Below are 19526 nucleotides of genomic sequence, written 5' to 3'. Positions count from 1 at the left end.
GGTACTTATCTATTAGCGGAGTATATTACAGCATCAGTAATCGCGGAATCACACGCGTCTTTGGTGAGGCAATCGAGTCCATTTCCCATAGCAACTAGATGTGCTCTCCCTCAAGAAGTGTGACAAGAGTCGGGTAGACTCGCTACCATTGTTCCGCTGTTGTGTCACTCTCGCAAAACAATGCGCCAACGACACTTTCCCTGTGGGAACTGGAACCGATACTGTATTCGATAAATTGCAACTTGATTTTCTCTAAATCCAAGTAACAAGTGTGGAGGTCCTCGCCAAAAGGTTACATTTCCAATATTGCACAAAAATCTTTTAAACACGATTTACCCACAACGAAGGTTTGATAGTCCCAAGAATTGACAATAAATCGGGGAATCGACATCGCAGGAGGCTAATCTCTCTTAAAAACAGGCCACAAGACCCACACCAAGCAGAAAAAGAAGAAGAGAAGGTTTTTATTTTATTATAACGTTGTTTTTACACAAACAATCTTTCCATAAAGTATTTTTTCTGTTAATTTATTTTGGATCCCTGATTAGATTCTATTTTATACACTCGTATATACAACTTATAATATTTTCATCAAATTTGTCAGGCAGCTGGTAAATTTGATGAAAATATTATAAGTTGGTCGATAACCAACGACTCACTCGTATTCGAGTTCAGAGCGCATTTTGTTACGTCTAAATACAATGCAATTCGCCCACATACGCATATGTAGGCATACAGTCGGCATGATAATCGAATGAACCAATCGCCGAATGCATAATTATGATTGCATTCCTCGCCCCGATTAAAATATTTATTACGCAGTCGCAGCAAAACCGGTCAGGACACGAGTAGGTACTGCCTAAAAAGGTGGCCATTTTAGGGTCGTGTGGCATTGTGTCACCCGGTGGTGCATAGGGCACTGCATCATATAAACACAGTGTTATCTCGATCATTAATAAACACATGAAGAAAATGTGATCAGCCCTCCGCTTCAGGTACCAGTCCAGGATAATATATCTAAAAAGTTGTAGATACTAGATGGTCACCATTTTAGGGTCATGTGTCATTGTGTCACCTGATGGTGCATAGGGCACTGCATCGCATAAACACAGTGTTATCTCGATCATTAATAAACACATGAAGAAAATGTGATCAGCCCTCCGCTTCAGGTACCAGTCCAGGATAATATATCTAAAAAATTGTAAATTAGTATCTACCCTAAAATGGTGACCATCTAGTGATGGTCACCATTTTTGGGTCATGTGTCATTGTGTCACCCGATGGTGCATAGAATTTCTCCTCGGGTCACAACGGTGTATTGATTTGTCTATTGTGTTTTGTCCGTTTTTCGCTTACATCTTGTTGTTTTTTTTAAGGTTGGTTCGCGCTAGTAGGAGACCGAGGGACTACTAATGCCAAGTCCTACTCGACCATAGCGGACCTGGTGAAGGCCAGGGTACCCTGCTTCCTGCCTGCTGCGCCCCTGTCGGCCTACCTGCTACAGAGAGACCCAGGTAAACAGATAATAAGATATATTTTTAATACTCAAAGGATTTACTTTGTAATTAGCCTTAATTATGCATGTAGCAACTTTATTTTTTTGTAACTTATAATTATAGCAACTTTATATTCTTTTGTAACTTATACTATAACAACTCTATATTTTTTGTAACTTATAATTAAAACAACTCTATATTCTTTTGTAACTTATACTATAACAACTCTATATTTTTTGTAACTTATAATTAAAACAACTCTATATTCTTTTGTAACTTATAATTATAACAGCTCTATAATCTTTTGTAACTTATACTATAACAACTCTATATTTTCATGTAACTTATAATTAAAACAACTCTATATTTTTTTGTAACTTATATTTATAACACTATATTTTTCAAATTTATAATTATAACAACGCTATATTTTTATGTAACCTATAATTAAAACAGCTCTATATTTTTTTGTAAATTATAATTATAGCAACTCTTTATTTTTTGTAACTTATATACTTAAAACAACTCTAAATTTTTTTGTAAATTATAATTATAACAAGTCTTTATATTTTGTAACTTATACTTAAAACAACTCTATATTTTTTGGAACTTATACTTATAACAACTCTTTATTTTTTTGTAACTTAAATTTTTATTTGTAAAAGCCCTCTGGGCGTTTGTGTGAATAAATAATAAATAATAATAAAAATTAATAGAAATTTTTACAAAATAGTTAATTATACGTAATTTTAATATTGGGATTGAAGAATATATGAGATACCTTAACAACTTGTGTCAGGTTGTGGTCCCGTGGTTAGTGTCGCGGACTCTCAAGTCAGAGTTTCTAGGTTGGAACCCACTCTACCACAATTTGATACCTATTTCTAAGAATGAGCCGCTTAGGCTCACAGAAATAGTATGAAATTGAAATATTTGTGAAAATAATAAAAACACAAATATTTCTCTTTAAAAAAAACTTACACATATTACGTCCTTAACAGAGACACGGGAGTAAAAATATTAAATATAAACAACAAACGGTTAAAACTTAATAGTATGGAACAAAATCATATTCAGAGGGATCCTTATCCAAGGACGCAGACCCCCAGGCAGACCTCCGAAAAGATGTAAAGACAGCTGGGAGTCAACATCCCAAGAGCGACATGCGGAGGCACAAACAGATACCTAGGATCTAAAAAAGAAGAAGAAGTTTAAAATTACTATAATTTCATGTAATTCATGAGTGAAAATTCTAGGCAAAAACACTCGACTCATACCCCACGCAGTATTATTTCGTATTATATACAGCGGTAGGTACTATTTCAAGCGACTGTTGCGATTTTGACAGCTGTCATCCGGCGGCACGCGTCTATTCTTTTGTCTATGGTATTGACACCTTGAGGCCCGGAGGTATCGGGTAGCGGGCAGCTGGGTAGGTGGGACAATAGAGTTTAAGGCACATGCACACTTTGTGATTCTTTACAAATATCAATCTTTGTAACATAAGTGGTTTAAATGTGTGCTATTTTTTTGAGCTGGGACCCAATTTTAGATTGGTAGGTAACCTTGTTACACGACCTATGAGGTGACATAAATAAATAGTTTATATAAAATACCCGCAGAGTTAGGCAGAGAGAATGGAATGCCCTACCAATCTGCCTTTGCAAACTTCTACTACTACTATCACGCCGTTTCTCCGCAGGGGTAGGCAGAGAGGATGGAACGCCACACTCTTCTGTCCTGACATACACTCCTCGCCTCCTTCACATCCATACATCTAGTCATACATGCCCTCCGATTACGCCGCCTTTTGACACCGTCAGATTTTAGGTGCCTTTGCAAACAATCTTCTATATTTTATTTTGACATCTCATCAAAGATGAATAAGAATATAGAAGTCTGGGCATTTACATTTTCATTTTCATCTCACCAACTGATGTCTCTAGTGAAGTGCTAGTGATTCAAGTACAATGTTTCAAAATTGGTTCATATGTATAGAACTTCCAAGAATTTAAGTAGTGTGGTTGTCAATAATGGGTAGAATTGGTGAATGTTACACGTGTGTAAAGTGTCACTTAAACCAGCCTATGACAGTCGTCAGCCCCGTAAATGCCCAGACTTCCATATCCTTCTTCATATTTGATGGGATGTCGAAAATGGGATATAGTACATTTTCTGGGCATTCCGAAAACATGCACAACTGAAAATTGACGATTTTTGATTTATGACGTTCTTGAAAGGAGTGAGCGAATTGTTTGGTAGACTTTTCCCTTAAGCTGCTCGGCTGGCTTTTTGGTAACAATTGTCGGATATAATTGTTACTAATCTGTTTATCGAATCGGAAATCGCCAACGGTGGGCAGAGTGCGCGTCCAGTCGTGCGGAACTAGTGGATTTATCGGAAACGTCGGTGCAAGATGGCGGCCGCGGCTGCGGCGTGACGCGTGATTGGTCAATGTACGAAATCCACAGACAAAGATCTGACGCAACCATAGAAAAAATATTTAAGATTATATCGATAACCGAGTCGAGGGGGCCTGTTCAATTAATACGCAGACCGTCATCATTCAAACAAAATGTAGTTTGCAACATCTTGAGTGTGTCGCGTGCTGAATTTGCACCTTTGAGAGTATGCTCTTAAGTGCGCAATGTGTTAATTTGGAATGTTTTTTTGTATTACCTGCGAGAGGTCGAGGCATATCAATTGGCTTGGTGTATTTTGGCTTCGATTCTTGGTCGGCTATCAGAAATCCGAAATGAGGAATGACTAGGCAAATTTCTCTCCTGGAGATGGCACCGGTCATCGAACCCTAAGTTGAGCTTAGGCTCGTTCAAGCTGCTACCACATCACCATAAATCTGTGTGCCTTTGGCGATAATGTAGGAAATCATCATTGGACGAATGATAACCGAATTTTCACGTGTCGAGTGCACATTTTATAATATTTATTTATAAAATCTCCGTTGTCGTGTAGTGGTTAGTGTGTTTAGCTACCGTACTGGAAGTCCCGGGTTCGATTCCCAGAGGAGGTGAAAATAAATATTAGTAATTTTAAACTGTAATATTTATTTGATATTATCCTGGACTGATCACTGAAGCGGAGGAGTAATCACCTTGCCTTCATGTAAGTAACGTCCAAGATAACACTGCGTCAATACGATGCACGCTAAACACGCTAACCATTACACCACGGAGCCGGACAAAGAATATAAATTGAATAAATATTATTTATATTCAAAGCATTTACTTTGTGGTCAAACATTTTAATTGATATTAGTAATGTTAGTAAATAACCACTCACCGACTACTTCTGTCTACCGGTTTCGAGACGTACCCGTCTCTTCGTCAGGACATACACTACAATTTAACAATCATGCGAACAACACTACACCACACCCACTTAGTACTATTCACATACACTATCACTACACATGCAAAACATGCAGAGCGAGTTGTTAGTCCCACCATGCTTTTGGGAAACTAAATAATAAAGTAAAAATGTAATATCTATTTGTAAATAATATGTCTAACAAAGTATCAAAATATTTTCCAAATCACATTAAGCCTGCATTTTATACTAACAATAATATGGGTAAAATCTTATTAAATAATAAAGATAGAAATGACATATTAAATAATTGGGGAGTATATCAATTACAGTGTGATAACTGTACGTCGGTATACGTCGGTAAAACGACACGAAATTTCAATACTCGGATAAAGGAACACATAAGATGCTTAAATAATAATAATTTTTCTGAATTTGCAAATCATTTGATAAAGTCCAATCACGAATTTAATAAAGAAACAGGGGTAAAAATACTACACACAAATGATAAAGGGTTAAAATTAAATAATATGGAAATGTTTCACATTAGAAAATCCATTAAAAATAACATCCAATTAATAAATAACCAAATAAATTTTCCATACAGCCCTTTATTCGACGTAACATTGAACCGATCAGCTCCTAACTCAACTCCTCCCACTTCCCAGAACCTACCCCCTTCTCTTTGAATCCTAATATAGTTTCCAACCTGCGTATATTTATATTACATTTTTACTTTATTATTTAGTTTCCCAAAAGCATGGTGGGACTAACAACTCGCTCTGCATGTTTTGCATGTGTAGTGATAGTGTATGTGAATAGTACTAAGTGGGTGTGGTGTAGTGTTGTTCGCATGATTGTTAAATTGTAGTGTATGTCCTGACGAAGAGACGGGTACGTCTCGAAACCGGTAGACAGAAGTAGTCGGTGAGTGGTTATTTACTAACATTACTAATATCAATTGAATAAATATTATTCAAAAAAAAATTAACTCTTTTTTCATCAACAACTTTTTTGTTTTAAAAATCTTGTATTTATTTTGAAGAAAAGTGTATTTTTTCAATACAAAAACGGTGTTTTAAGCAAAAAAATCAATTAATTTAAATGTGGAGGTCCTCACCAAAACGTTACATTATTATTATTGATGATTTAAAGTTACCAGGAATTCTAGCTTGTAAAATTGTTACGTTTTGGCGCGATTTAATGATTTCATATTGGTTTGACACAGGATTGGTCACGTTTTGTCGCAACTTTAATTAAGATGCGATAGAATACAGTTAACTGTTAACAGAACAGATGTGCATTTAAAGGATTTTTTGTGCCATATTTGAAATGTATTTTTTTGGCGAGGACCTCCACAAATGTTACGTGTGTTTAAAGAAAATTAAGTTGCGGGCTGTTTGGCTGTCCAAACTTAAAACACAGTAAGGGACATTTTTTTGTTGTACGTTTTTTTTGTTGCATTTTTGGACTAAGTAGAATCGGCTGTCCAGACTTAAAACACAGTAAGGGACATTTTTTGTAGTACGTTTTTTTTTGCATTTTTGGACTAAGTAGATTCTACTTAGTCCAAATTTGATGAGGACCTCGACAAATGTTACGTGTGTTTAAAGAAAATTAAGTTGCGGGCTATTCGGCTGTCCAGACTTAAAACACAGTAAGGGACATTTTTTGTAGTACGTTTTTTTTTGCATTTTTGGACTAAGTAGATTCTACTTAGTCCAAATTTGATGAGGACCTCCACAAATGTTACGTGTGTTTAAAGAAAATTAAGTTGCGGGCTATTCGGCTGTCCAAACTTAAAACACAGTAAGGGACATTTTTTCGTAGTACGTTTTTTTTTGCATTTTTGGACTAAGTAGAATCTACTTAGTCCAAAAATGCAAAAAAAACGTACCACAAAAAATGTCCCTTACTGTGTTTTGAGTTTGGACAGCCGTATTGATTATCTACCTTGAAATCTATTGTGACACGTGTTTCGATGCATTCCGCATCAATTAGTTGTAAGTTTGTGGTTAGTTAGTTAGTTACGATGAAAGTGATGATGAGGTACTCTGGGAAACTCGCTTTCTTCGTTAGTGGTTGAGGTAAACGCAAGTATAAGGTTTCCTTTCATTTTCTCCTTTAAAGTTCATTTTGTGGTTGAGTCGTAAGTGATTGCTGTACCTATTTGAAAGTAATACTTTTTGCTTTCATTCATTTATACGGCAATCTCATCGTAGAATGCTACTGTGTCTATTCATAGGAAATATAGGGTCGTAAATGTTTTTTTTCTACAACATTTTGAGTGTGTCCAAATACTTGTTCACAAAATCCGGATTATCTCCAATTACAGGAGTTATTTTCATATGTCCGCCTCCGTAGTGTAATGGTCAGCACGCTCGGCTACCGTTCTGGAGGTCCCGGGTTCGATTTCTAGGGGGGGGGTCAAATACATATAAGTGATTTTTTCACTGTAATATTTATTCAATATTACCCTGGACTGGTACCTGAAGCGGAGGGCTGATCACCTTTCCTTCATGTGTAAACGATGAAGATAACACTGCGTTTATATGAAATAGTGCCCTATGCACCATTGGGGTGCAGATAAGGGTTTTATATATATATATATATATATATATATATATATATATATATATATATATATATATATATATATATATATATATATATATATATATTTATTTATTTTTCTATTTTTTTTTTCATAATATTTTTTGACATCTCATCAAAGATGAAGAAGAATATGGAAGACTGGGCATTTACGGGGCTGACGACCGTCACAGGCTGGTTTAAGTGATCACTTTACACACGTGTAACATTCACCAATTCCACCCATTATTGACAACCACACTACTCAAATTCTTGGAAGTTCTATATATATGAACCAATTTAGAAACCTTGTTCTTGAATCACTAGAACTTCACTAGAGACATCTATTGGTGAGATGTAAAGAAGCTTTTTATTTGGCAGAAACTCTTTTTTTCTTTTCATTTTGACATCTCAACATAGAAGAAGAAGCATATGGAAGTCTGGGTATTATTTACAGAGCTTCCAACCTGTCTTTGCCTGATTTAAATCTTATTTTGTATTATTTTTTGATATCTCATCAAAGATCAAGAAGACTATGGAAGTCTGGGCATTTACGGGGCTTACGACCGTCATAGGCTGGTTTAAGTGATCACTTTACACACATGTACCATTCACCAATCCTACCCATTATTGACAACCACACTACTCAAATTCTTGGAAGTTCTATATATATGAACCAATTTATTTTGTATATTAAAGCATAGCTTATTTTGTAATATTATTTTTTAATATAAATAGTATAACTTATTTTGTATATAAAAGCACTGTTAACTTTTGTGGTGTGGTCATATAACACTCTCTTTATCATTCATCGTTCATTTACTGTGTAATACCACTTTAATTTCATTAAATTTATTAAAGTGGTATTACACAAAGTGAACGATGAATGATAAGGGGAGTGTTGAATTAAATCACTTTATACCTACACTGTAACATTTAATTTGACCACTGCTGACAATTCGTCGGCAGTTCTCGTCAGAACTTCGGGACGCGGATCTGACTTAAGAAGATGCAAGGGAGCTGGCAGCTGACAGAAAAGCCTGGAGACAATTTGTGGACTCCATATGCTCCACCTAGGGAGCGGATATGGTTTAATACCATTTGATTTTCCATCCTACCCATGATTGACAACCACACCCGTCAAGTTTTTGAATATCCTACCATCTCAAACTTCCAAATTCAGAACGCGAACAGCAGCGCTATAAGCCTGTCGTGTCTGCGCACGATTTATAAACATAATAAATTGGAATTTGACTTATTATTGGTATATGTATTGAAAAAAATATTTTTGATACTCCTTACCTTTCAATAACTCTTTTCTTTTAAAAACCATATTTTTATTTCGAAGAAATTGGAGACTGCAGTCTTTTTGAAACAGGTATTTTTCTCAAGCTGTTATCAGCTTCTTCAGCCACCCATCATTATATTTCTTTTATGCTACATTCTTCTTCTTCCGTCCGTGTCATGTCAGGGCGCCTGACGTCGACTATCCTTGTCTCGGGCGGCAGCTCTAAACAGTCCTGAGCCCCGTCCAATCTCCTATATTCCGGAGCCAGGAGACCTGCCTTCTATCCACATCATTATGCTACATTTTGCAGACGTTGATATTCGTTTTCATTATTTGCAGAAAGCGATCGCTGGCGATACGTGAAAGGGAACGCCCGGGCGGGGACTCCGCTCCGGTTGTCTGGGGTGTTCGAGGATGCCCGCACGTCGGCGCCAGCAGGTGGTGGGGGGGCGCAGCAGCCAATCAGCGCGCAGACAGGCCAGCAGGGCGTGGCCCCGCTTGCGGGCTCCAACGGCCCGCAGCGGTATGCCCAACTCGTGGATCCTAACATGACGGTAAGTCATTTATCTTCATTTGAAAAAATAGCTTTTTTAAGTGACATTTCTCAGGCCGAGAGATATCCATGTATCTTCATTGCTAACTTAGAATCATTGATTTGTTTAAAATCACTCATTTAGTAAGAGAGCCAAGTAGGTACGTGATAAGCGGTGTTGCATAAGCCGTAGCTTCAGATTTCAGTCACTTGGACGTCAGATATGTTTTTTTAAACGTGAGGGTGAGTCACACACACGTCTTCTGTGAAAATCCTTATTAGCTTTTTGAAATGAATTTTTGAGGCGGCGATTCGATAGTCGATAATTTGACAAAAGTCTAGAGTGAAATTTCAAAGACGCGTCACATTTGTTTGGCACATTTCGTTACATTAGAGAGAAGAAAGATAAAACTTAATGTACATTTCTCTCTCTCTCTCTGTGACTCTCACACTAAATCTCTCTTATTCCTTATTTTTCATTATGTTTCACTTCTGTCACGTGTACGGTGCTGTACGCGCCATTTTGTTATATTTTAATGCTACGTTTCGATGTTTTTTTTGTTTTTTTTTTAATCCATTTATAATTTTTTCCACAGCTAGTGAGTAGGTATGTTGATAAGATGATTTTACGAGGATAAGCTCATGACTCTTGCCGGTCTAGATACTGCTGTTGAAAATCGTCTGATTTTCCGGCCGATAGCGCCATCTGCTCACCCACTTTCTAGGTTAATTGACAGAAACGTCTTAAGTTTTATACTTTTGTATACATAATATATTTGTTTATTAAACTTCTTCATATCTTCAAAGCAAACATATAAACAAACTAGCGAAGGAAACCTATATTTGTGAACAAGAATTTAGACAACCGAAAATGTATTTTTTTAAAGGAATAACCCGAAAAGCATCTACTTTTAGAGGCTTGTCTGCAGGTAGGATAGTAAGGATAGGGAAGGTAAATGTGAAAAATACATCACAGACGCCTGGACCAATGGATCATTTTTATGATCTGTTATTATTAGCTAGTAAATTAATTTGAAAAATCACAAGACTATCGGTAACATTCTTTTTGAAATCTGTAAAGAACTAAGGGAGATATTAAGGTTTAAACTTTAGATGTTTTAATAAAACGAAAAACGCCGCTATACGTCATGAAATTTTACGTCATCGGGTGTTTTTTTTTTTTTGAATTACCTAACGTCCAAGTGACTCTGAAATCTAGCTACGGCTTATGCAACACCGTTTATCATGTCCCTACTCAGGCTTCAACTTTATAAGTTTCATAGCCTATGCCTACTTGTGAGTGGATTTACTCTTTATGTTTAAAGTTACTATAATTTCATGTAATTCATGAGTGAAAATTCTAGGCAAAAACACTCGCTATCTCGCTAGAGGCATGAATGTCATCGGGTGTATTATGGGCATATCCCTTTATGCATCTCCTTTATAGAGCTGTAATAGTAGTAGTGTGGATTCGTTTCTGTGGCGTCATTCGTTATCAACTTGCGAAAACAACGTTGTTACGAAGGCGATTTTCGCAAAAGAAAATGATGAATGAAAATATTGATTTTATCGGCTGTTATAAACACAAAACAAGTGTACACAATCCTTTATAGGTTGAGTATGTTAAATTAGATATTCCTCCCGAGTGATAATACCCTTTTGAAAATTAATCTTTCTTGAATTTACTTCGCACTTGGCGGGGAATAGAACTCGCGAAGCCAGTTTTGCAGTCAAGCGCCTACCCAAATACGCCACGGCACCTTCTAACCCCGTTTATACAAATGTACAATTTACCCCATTTTCTTTAGAATGATATATGTATTACACTTATTACCCTTTTAAATGAAGTTACTTTCGCTGCCGGCAGATGTCAGGTGCTCAGGTCACCGTAAGAGAGGAGCATTATATTTGCCTTTGAGTTTGTGATTGTGCGCTCACTGAATTTTAATGCTGTTTTGCTCTGAATACTCTCAACGTATGCAGCGAGCCACAAAGTGGATACGGTTCAGCCATTACTCCAAGCCTGACGTGATCATATTCCAAAGCACTTCAAATTACCTTGATCAGATTTTTACAACCTTTGAATACGCAAAAAGAATGTTAGTCTAAATAGATCGAGTTTAAATAGGTTTTTTTATTTATTTAATTTTTTAGATGGGAATTACATTTATTATTTACCTTGCTTGTTTAATGTAAATTGAAAGTAATTTTTCCGCCTCTGTAGTGTAATGGTTAGCGTGCTTAGCTACCGTGCTAGAGGTCCCGGGTCCGATAGGTTCGATTCCCAGGAGGGGTTTGAAATAAAATTAATGATTTTACACTTTGATATTTATTCAATATTACCGTGGACTGGTCCCTGAAGCGCAGGAGTAACCTTGCCTTAGTGTAAGTAACGGTCAAGATAACAACAGTTTTTTTTTAGTATTTTTTTTATAATAAATATCTGTGTTTTTATTATTTACACAAATATAAAAATTTCATACTACTTCTGTGAGCCTAACCACTAACCACGGGACCACAACCCGTCAACAGTTTATATGATGCAGTGCCCTATGCACCATTGGGGTACGGATAAGAGTTTGAAAATGGAGAATATTTAATATTATTATTATTATCATTATTATTATTTTACATCTCACCAATAGATGTCTCTAGTGAAGTTCTAGTGATTCAAGAACAAGGTTTCTAAATTGGTTCATATATATAGAACTTCCAAGAATTTGAGTAGTGTGGTTGTCAATAATGGGTAGAATTGGTGAATGTTACACGTGTGTAAAGTGATCACTTAAACCAGCCTATGACGGTCGTCAGCCCCGTAAATGCCCAGACTTCCATATTCTTCTTCATCTTTGATGAGATGTCAATAAAATAATATGAAAATAACTCCTGTAATTGGAGATAATCCAGATTTTGTGAACAAGTATTTGGACACACTCAAAATATTGAGAATATTTAATATTTCGAATTAAAAAAGGGTCCGTTGAAGCAGTATTTTACGAAAATGGCGCCATATGAACTATTATTATTGTTATAGCTACAATTAGAGATGTGATTTCGTATAATTTGACGTTTGAATTAGGAACGAAACGAAGGAATGACAGTTGGAATCCAGTGCTACCAGTCTCACAAAGCCGGGCAATGTTGCCATGTTATCGTTTCGCGTGGGCAGGAACCGCGACATATCCGGGGTCATTTGTCAAACTGCATTAGGCATTGCAGACATTCAAATAAAACGATACGGCTGCATTTGTGCAGCATAAATAACAATCTGTAGACGTTTTTATACGACCAACTATTAATCCATTAAACGAGGCGAGTTTTACGTGCATTTATTGGAATTAAGACGATATTTAGACGATTTATCGATATAAATTGGATGAAACGAAATTCATCAATTGACTAAACTTGTCAAATTTACCAAATTGCCTAAATTGATCGAATTTTAAAATTTGATGAAATTGATCAATCGACCAAACTGATCATACTGGGTAACTTAACTGAATTAACAACATTATACAAAACATGTGTTCACCAATAGCCACTTATGGGATTGAGGCAAGAGAGATACTTCCAGAACAAAATCTCGACTTCGAACTCCGAGATGCAGACTCTCCGATCCATAACCGGAAACACATTACGAGATCGAGTTAGAAATACCGACATCCGGAGCATGTGTAAGACGGAGGATATCGTGAAGTGGGGACGACAACGAACGCGATACTGGAATGAACATATAAACAGAATGTCAGAAGACCGACTTCCACGTATCGCCCTTCAAGGTAACCCTGAAGGACGCAGACCCCCAGGCAGACCTCCGAAAAGATGGAAAGACAGCTGGGAGTCGACATCCCAAGACCGACATGCGGAGGCACAAACAGATCCCTAGGATCTACAAAAAGAAGAAGAACAACATTGATGATCAATCAATCGATAGAATTGAAAAAGTAAAAATTAAAAACTTAATTGATGAATATGACGAAATTTTGGGTTGGTGCTATATGCACACATGTGCCGTCCGCGCGAACACTACTCGTTCAAAAGCATGAAGTAGTTAGTAAAATTTGTACCCTATTCGAAAGTGTCTTTTATTGAGCTTTGTGACCCTTGTGGAAGCAATGACTCTTCTCCAGTTATCCTTTGACTGCGCTGCACGTAGCGCTCCATCCACCTTTATTTGATCGGTTCATCGTGTGGGGATTTTCCTCTCCCTCTCTTCACCTCCAGGCTATCAATTACAACCATTCATTCCGGACTATCCTCATTACCATGCGCAACGTGTTCAAAGAACTGAAGAATCCATCGGACATTGGTGGATTCTTCAGTCAAGCCATTCCAAGCTATTCTCATTGCCACGCGAGAATCCAAAGAACTGAAGAATCCGTTGTGTACAGACATTGGCCAGAGTCAAGCTATCCGAGTGTAACTCCTGACGAATGGGCTTGTAGGTGCGTCTAGCTGTCCATGGAATTCGGAGCATGCGTCTCCAACACCACATTTCGAAAGCGTAAATTTTTCTCCTTTCTGCTGCTTTTATGGTCCATGTTTGAGCAGCATAGAGAAAAATGGAGTAGACCAAGCTCCTGACAAGCTTCATCTTGGTGTTGTTACTCACACTCCAGTCTTTTCAGATTTTTTCTAGCTTAGATATGGCACTGCAATTTGCAATGGTGATAAGACGTCTGATCTCTACTTCGCAAGTTCCTTCATTGCTTATATGAGATCCAAGGAACTACTGAAACTCATTTAATATCTCCAGACCTTGGAGTGAGTTTCTGAGATCACCAAACTAGATCCATCTCTGATCATGATCTTGGTCTTACTCTGGTTAATCTCCAGACCCAGTGACTTGCTCTCAATCTCTACTCGTTTAAGGAGATCTACCATTTCGCTCACTCCTTTCAAGAACGTCATTAATCAAAAAACTTGATTTTTCAGGAGAACGTTTTTAATGTTTGAAAATATAATACAATGTATTAAAATTAAATATCAAGCCATTTATTGAACTTTTTAATGTGCAACTGATCTTTTTAGGTAAAACCTGAAGGTTTTTTTTCCATTTGAAAAATATTTAGTATATTTAAAAAAATAATTAAACAATACCTTTTCTTCAAAATGCCAAAACAATACTTTCTGCCCTATAGCGGGTAAATATTAAGTTAAAAATATGCCTCTTTTGCTGGGATATAGAACAATTTTTGGGCATTCCGAAAACATGTACAACTGAAAATTGACGATTTTTGATTTATGACGTTCTTGAAAGGAGTGAGCGATTTGTATCGGGTTTTTGACCAAAAGTGTAAATAAATTCAAATGAAATAAATGACTTAATGTTAAAACTAACTAACTAACCATCACGCCGCTTCCCCGCAGGATAGGCAGAGAGAATAGAATGCCACACCACTCTGTCTTTGCAAACATTCCTCGCCTCTTCCACATTCATGCATCTCCTCATACATACCCGCCGATTGTTACGACTCCTAGCCTGACCACTTTCAAGTATTTGGCATACCTGATCGTGCCATGTTTTTCTCGGTCTTCCTCTGCTCCTTTTTTCCTATGACTTAATGTTTGTTGCATAATTTCAGGAACTCTACGCCCCACTGTCGACCAAAGGAGAGTTCTATCCCGTGGGAGCGGCGAGCGGAGAGGGGGGGCTGTCTAGACTGGGAGGGGGAGGGGGCAGCGGGCTGCTGGGCAGGCCCCTCCCCCTCCGGGTGCGCCTCGTGGCCGGCCCCGCGCCCCCGCACCCGACCTTGACTTCGGGTGAGTCCAATATTATTATTACTCCTTATTTTTTGTGACCTGGCATTTGGCTTAAGCCAGCCGAATTCCAGGTCACAAGCCATGGGATTTAATTTTGTTTTATTTTTTAGGAAAACCAAAAGCTACAAATACAAAACTGTAAACAAAACAATTAACACAAAGACAGTTCTTCACAAATAGATACATGATATATAAAAAGCATTCATTCGCAAACAAATACACTCACGCACATACGCTCACATGGACACACTACACACATATACACACACACCCACATACACATATATATGCACAATTATTCGGAGAGCAAGTGCCGCACACTACTGTGGTTATTCTCCAACAAGTTTATGTTAAAAGTTTTACGAGATTGCATTAAATTTGTAAAAAGTTCACCATAAATATGAATTCTGTCTCTATAATTAGTAAAAACAAGAAGAGTGTGAAGGGTTAAGTGGTATTGCAGGAACATTAATGCTCAGACTTGCATATTCTTTTATATAAAATTCTTTTTATATGAAAGAAAATGGAAGTTTGAACATCTTGATTTGACAAATGTTTCATTTCAAGTTGAAACACCTTTTATATGATCTAATTGTTAAGTTATTTCATCTTCTGTGGTCTCAATCCTGTGGATTGGTCAGCAGCAACAAATGACACCTCCTTCGCCATTCCGGTCTATCATGCGTCACCCTCTTCAGCTCCTCATATGATGAACAGCCCATATCTCATATGAGTCGCAAAGACTCTCGGCGTGGGCGTCCTCTGGCATTTGTTCCCTCTATTAGCGGGTGCAGGAGACCCTCCTGTCTCAACACGTGGCCGATCCATTTGGCGCGTCTCTTGGAGATAGTTGCGAGTAGGTGCCTTCTTTCTTGGATTATTCCTAGTACCTCGCGTTGTTAGAGATGTGATCTCTCCAGGATATCCCTAGCATTTTTATATAGGTCAATGTCTCAATGTCTCAAAAGGATCACATTACTAAATGTTTCCTTTCTCATTTCAGGAACACTTCTCCTCCGAGCTGTCACCACCGAAGCGGTCATCGTGATGTCTTCTCTCCCCGACTCCGCGAGGGTCCCGACCCTCACTCTGCTCTCTCTCAACACCGACACCAAACTGCAGCGGACGCATCTCGGCTTCGAGTCCGAGAAGAGGATGTTCCTCTCCTCCCGGGTCCACAAGGCCATCACCTACTGCCAGGTCAACGTGGACTCCTGGATCCGCCAGATCACCTTCGCCATGCCTGAAAATTTCCAGAACGAACACTTCCCGCCCAGAGAGAAGGAAACGCCGAAAAAGAACGATCCGATCGATTCGGAAGCCAACGAAAGTTTTACGGACAAACGAACGAGGAACGAAGTCGCCCACGGCGGTCTCAAATTTGAAAAGGAAAAGAGATTCACGTTCCAGGGATTCAAGGTCGACGCTTCCAGGCTGTTTGGCAAAAGCGACAAAGTTCTCAAGGACATCCCGGACGAAAACGAAGGTTCTATCATATTTATCAGTAAAAATGAACTAGAAAACATGAATTTCGATCTCTACAGCGATGACGAAGGTAAAAAAGCGGCGAAGAAGGAAGAGGAAAAGGAGAAACAGTTTAATGAAGACAAAATGAGAGTTTTCAGAGAGAGTAATAACAATCCGCCAAAAATCTCGAAGTGGTTCAAGCATTTAAAGATCTTGAGGAGTACGGAAAGACTCTCCGATGATAAAGGTGACGAAAATAAACTAGATAAGTACCGGGAGTACAGGGATCCGTTCGATCCGTACTCCGAGAAAACCGATTCCATGGAGAGGTATCGAGACATGTCCAAACTGATCGAGGATCGATTCGGTCCCATGAGGATGAACCGACGAATCGAGGACTCTTCCCCGGACAAGTGGCAGTCTTACAGGAGCTTGACAACATCCTCTGATATAGGCGTCGGCTCTGGCTCCGGAAGGATAGAGCCCAAGAGGGTGTTGACCAAGTCCGTGTCGGTCCAGACGGGCATCATGGACACGGAAGACAGGCTATCCGATCTGGGACAGAAGAAGAACCTCAGCGTGGAGCAGATCAACTACTACTCGGAGAACGACTCCAGCTTGAAGAAGAAGCAAATCTACACGGGCAACTGCGCCAAAAGACTTGAGATCGAAACGGGCAAACAAAAAATATCTAGGTTCGAAAGACGTCAGAGAATCAGACCCGATCTTATTCCAGAAAAAAGCGATATCGCTTCAACTTCGTCGTTTGACCAAATTCACAGTTGTGAAGACCTGAACGCGTTCGGCACCGGTTCCAGTCGAAGTGATTCCAACAACCGAGTTATATTCAATCAACAATCTTTCATAACCGAAAAACTGTGCTCAGAGTTCCACGTTAAAACTAAGAGAGTTCTCAGCAAGTCGACGTCCAACCTACTGCACGGCAAGGACAAGAAAGACCAGCCAAATGCTCTCGGGAAGCCGCTGAGCGCGCTGCAGAATGGCAAGAGACAAAGCGACACCGACATCAGCGTCAAGGAGGCGGATGCGGAAACAGAATCGAATCGGGAAATTCCAATCGCCGATCACGGCAAATTGAAGCGATCGATATCCTCTATTCAAAACCGAAAGCTTCCGGTCATAGAAGACCTGCCTTACGGGCAAGTCGCGGACGCCATCAGCGGTAGAGGAAACCACGAGAGGAGAGACTCCGACCAATCAGACAACATCTACGCCGAGATCTGCAACCCGGAAAAACAAGACAGAGACAAAAGCGAGGACTTGATATCCTTCGAGAAGGAGATATTTCGCAACACGTCCTTTGTGAACATTGAGTTGGATGAAAACATCCCAAAGGTTGAAAGCAAGTTCAGACATATAGAGGTCGTCGTGATTGAAAGGAACCCTCACCAAATCAACGATGATAATTTCGTGGACTCGGATTTCGTGGATTCGGATTCCGATGAAAAAATATCAGAAAACGTATCGCAGAAATATTCCTCTTTAAGCGGTTCCGGCGGGTTCTCGGCTGGCAACTCCTTGGAGAAAGACAACAAGACGGCCGCTAACATCTTCAGCCGCTCGGATAAGAACCACGCTATTCGTTTAGAAGTGACGCACAACTCCGCATACGACTCAGAGATCAGCAAATCCTCACTGGACTCTAGGGAAGACATCAAGATGCCAAGCCAGCCCCTCCTCACGGCAGTCAGAAGCGGCCCCTACATCCAGTTCAACGGGGTCGACAGCAATCCAGAGGATATTTCTCATACTCCAATAGTCTCCGAAGCTATTTACAGTACGTTGAAATGACGCAAACGCATATTAGAGTTATTTATTGTAACTGCAGACAGTTGGTAGAATTCAATTTTGAATTGTGGGGAAAAATATCCAAAAAAAACATGGTTACTGGATTGAATTTTACTTTTATTTACATATATCCCTCACTCCTTTCAAGAACGTCATAAATCAAAAAACTTGATTTTTCAGGAGAACGTTTTTAAAGTTTAAAAATATAATACAGTGTATTAAAAATAAATATCAAGCCACTTATTGAACTTTTTACTGTGCAACAGATCTTTTTAAAATCTAAAGGTTTTTTCTCCATTTGAAAAATATTTAGTATAAAAAAAATAATTAAACATTACATTTTCTTCAAAATGCAAAAACAACACTTTCTGCCCTGTAGCGGGTAAATATTAAGTTAAAAATATGCCTCTTTTGCTAGGATATAGTACATTTTCTGGGCATTCCGAAAACATGCACAACTGAAAATTTACAATTTTTGATATATGACGTTCTTGAAAGGAGTGAGCGATATATGATAATATGTCACGCGTTTCGTCTTATTAAGACATTATCAAACTCTCAAGTGTGTTTGATAATATCTTAATAAGACGAAACGCTTCACAATATTATCATATATGTGTAAATAAAAGTAGAATTCAATCCAATGACCATGTTTTTTTGGATATTTTACCAAACAACTTATATAAGCTTAGTGAATAAGTCAAAAATCTCTGTATAGTGTGTGTTCCGATAGTGTGTGTCCATTGCTTCATCTTCTTATAACCCTTATCCGCACCCAGTGTTGCATAGGACACTGCATCGCATCAATACAACGTTCTGTATGTAATAAATATACAGGATGGCGCTAAATTAATTACCCTTCTGGAAGATGTTATAATGGCGTCGTACGTCAAACATATTTGACATTTGCGAATTAGCTAGAGGTAGACAGCTGCAATATATGTTGAATATATATATATATATATATATATACATATATATATATATATATATATATATATATATATATATATATATATATATATATATTTATATATATATAGTCCGCCTCCATAGTGTAGTGGTTAGCGCGCTAGGCTACCATGCTGGAGGTCCCGGGTTCGATTCCCTAGAGGGTCAAAATAAATATTGGTGATTTTTCAGTATGATATTTATTTAATATGACCCTGGACTGGTACCTGAAGCGGAAGGCTGATCACCTTTCCTTCGTGTATTTAACGATCAAGATAACACTGCTTCTATACGATGCAGT

At 38.2% G+C, this 19526-nt stretch overlaps 1 protein-coding gene across 1 annotated transcript in view; it reads left to right on the top strand.

The window, feature by feature from the left end:
• The window catches only part of B4 (imaginal disc development protein B4), an 82625-nt gene extending 63644 nt beyond the window's left edge, over positions 1-18981 (top strand). Inside the window, exons 3-6 of the mRNA XM_088260501.1 lie at positions 1377-1514; positions 9043-9257; positions 14821-14998; positions 16002-18981. Coding sequence (XP_088116627.1) covers positions 1377-1514; positions 9043-9257; positions 14821-14998; positions 16002-18277 — 2807 coding nt within the window. The 3' untranslated portion in view covers positions 18278-18981. The remainder of the gene's footprint in view (positions 1-1376; positions 1515-9042; positions 9258-14820; positions 14999-16001) is intronic.
• The last annotated feature ends 545 nt before the right edge of the window (positions 18982-19526 follow it).

Source organism: Brachycentrus maculatus, unplaced genomic scaffold, assembly GCF_059751285.1.
Source record: "Brachycentrus maculatus isolate JH-2025_06_01 unplaced genomic scaffold, ASM5975128v1 h1tg000136l, whole genome shotgun sequence".
In the NCBI taxonomy this organism is placed as follows: Eukaryota; Metazoa; Arthropoda; class Insecta; order Trichoptera; family Brachycentridae; genus Brachycentrus; species Brachycentrus maculatus.
The sequence above is the reverse complement of the archived record's forward strand: the minus strand, read 5'-3'. Positions and strand labels throughout refer to the sequence as shown.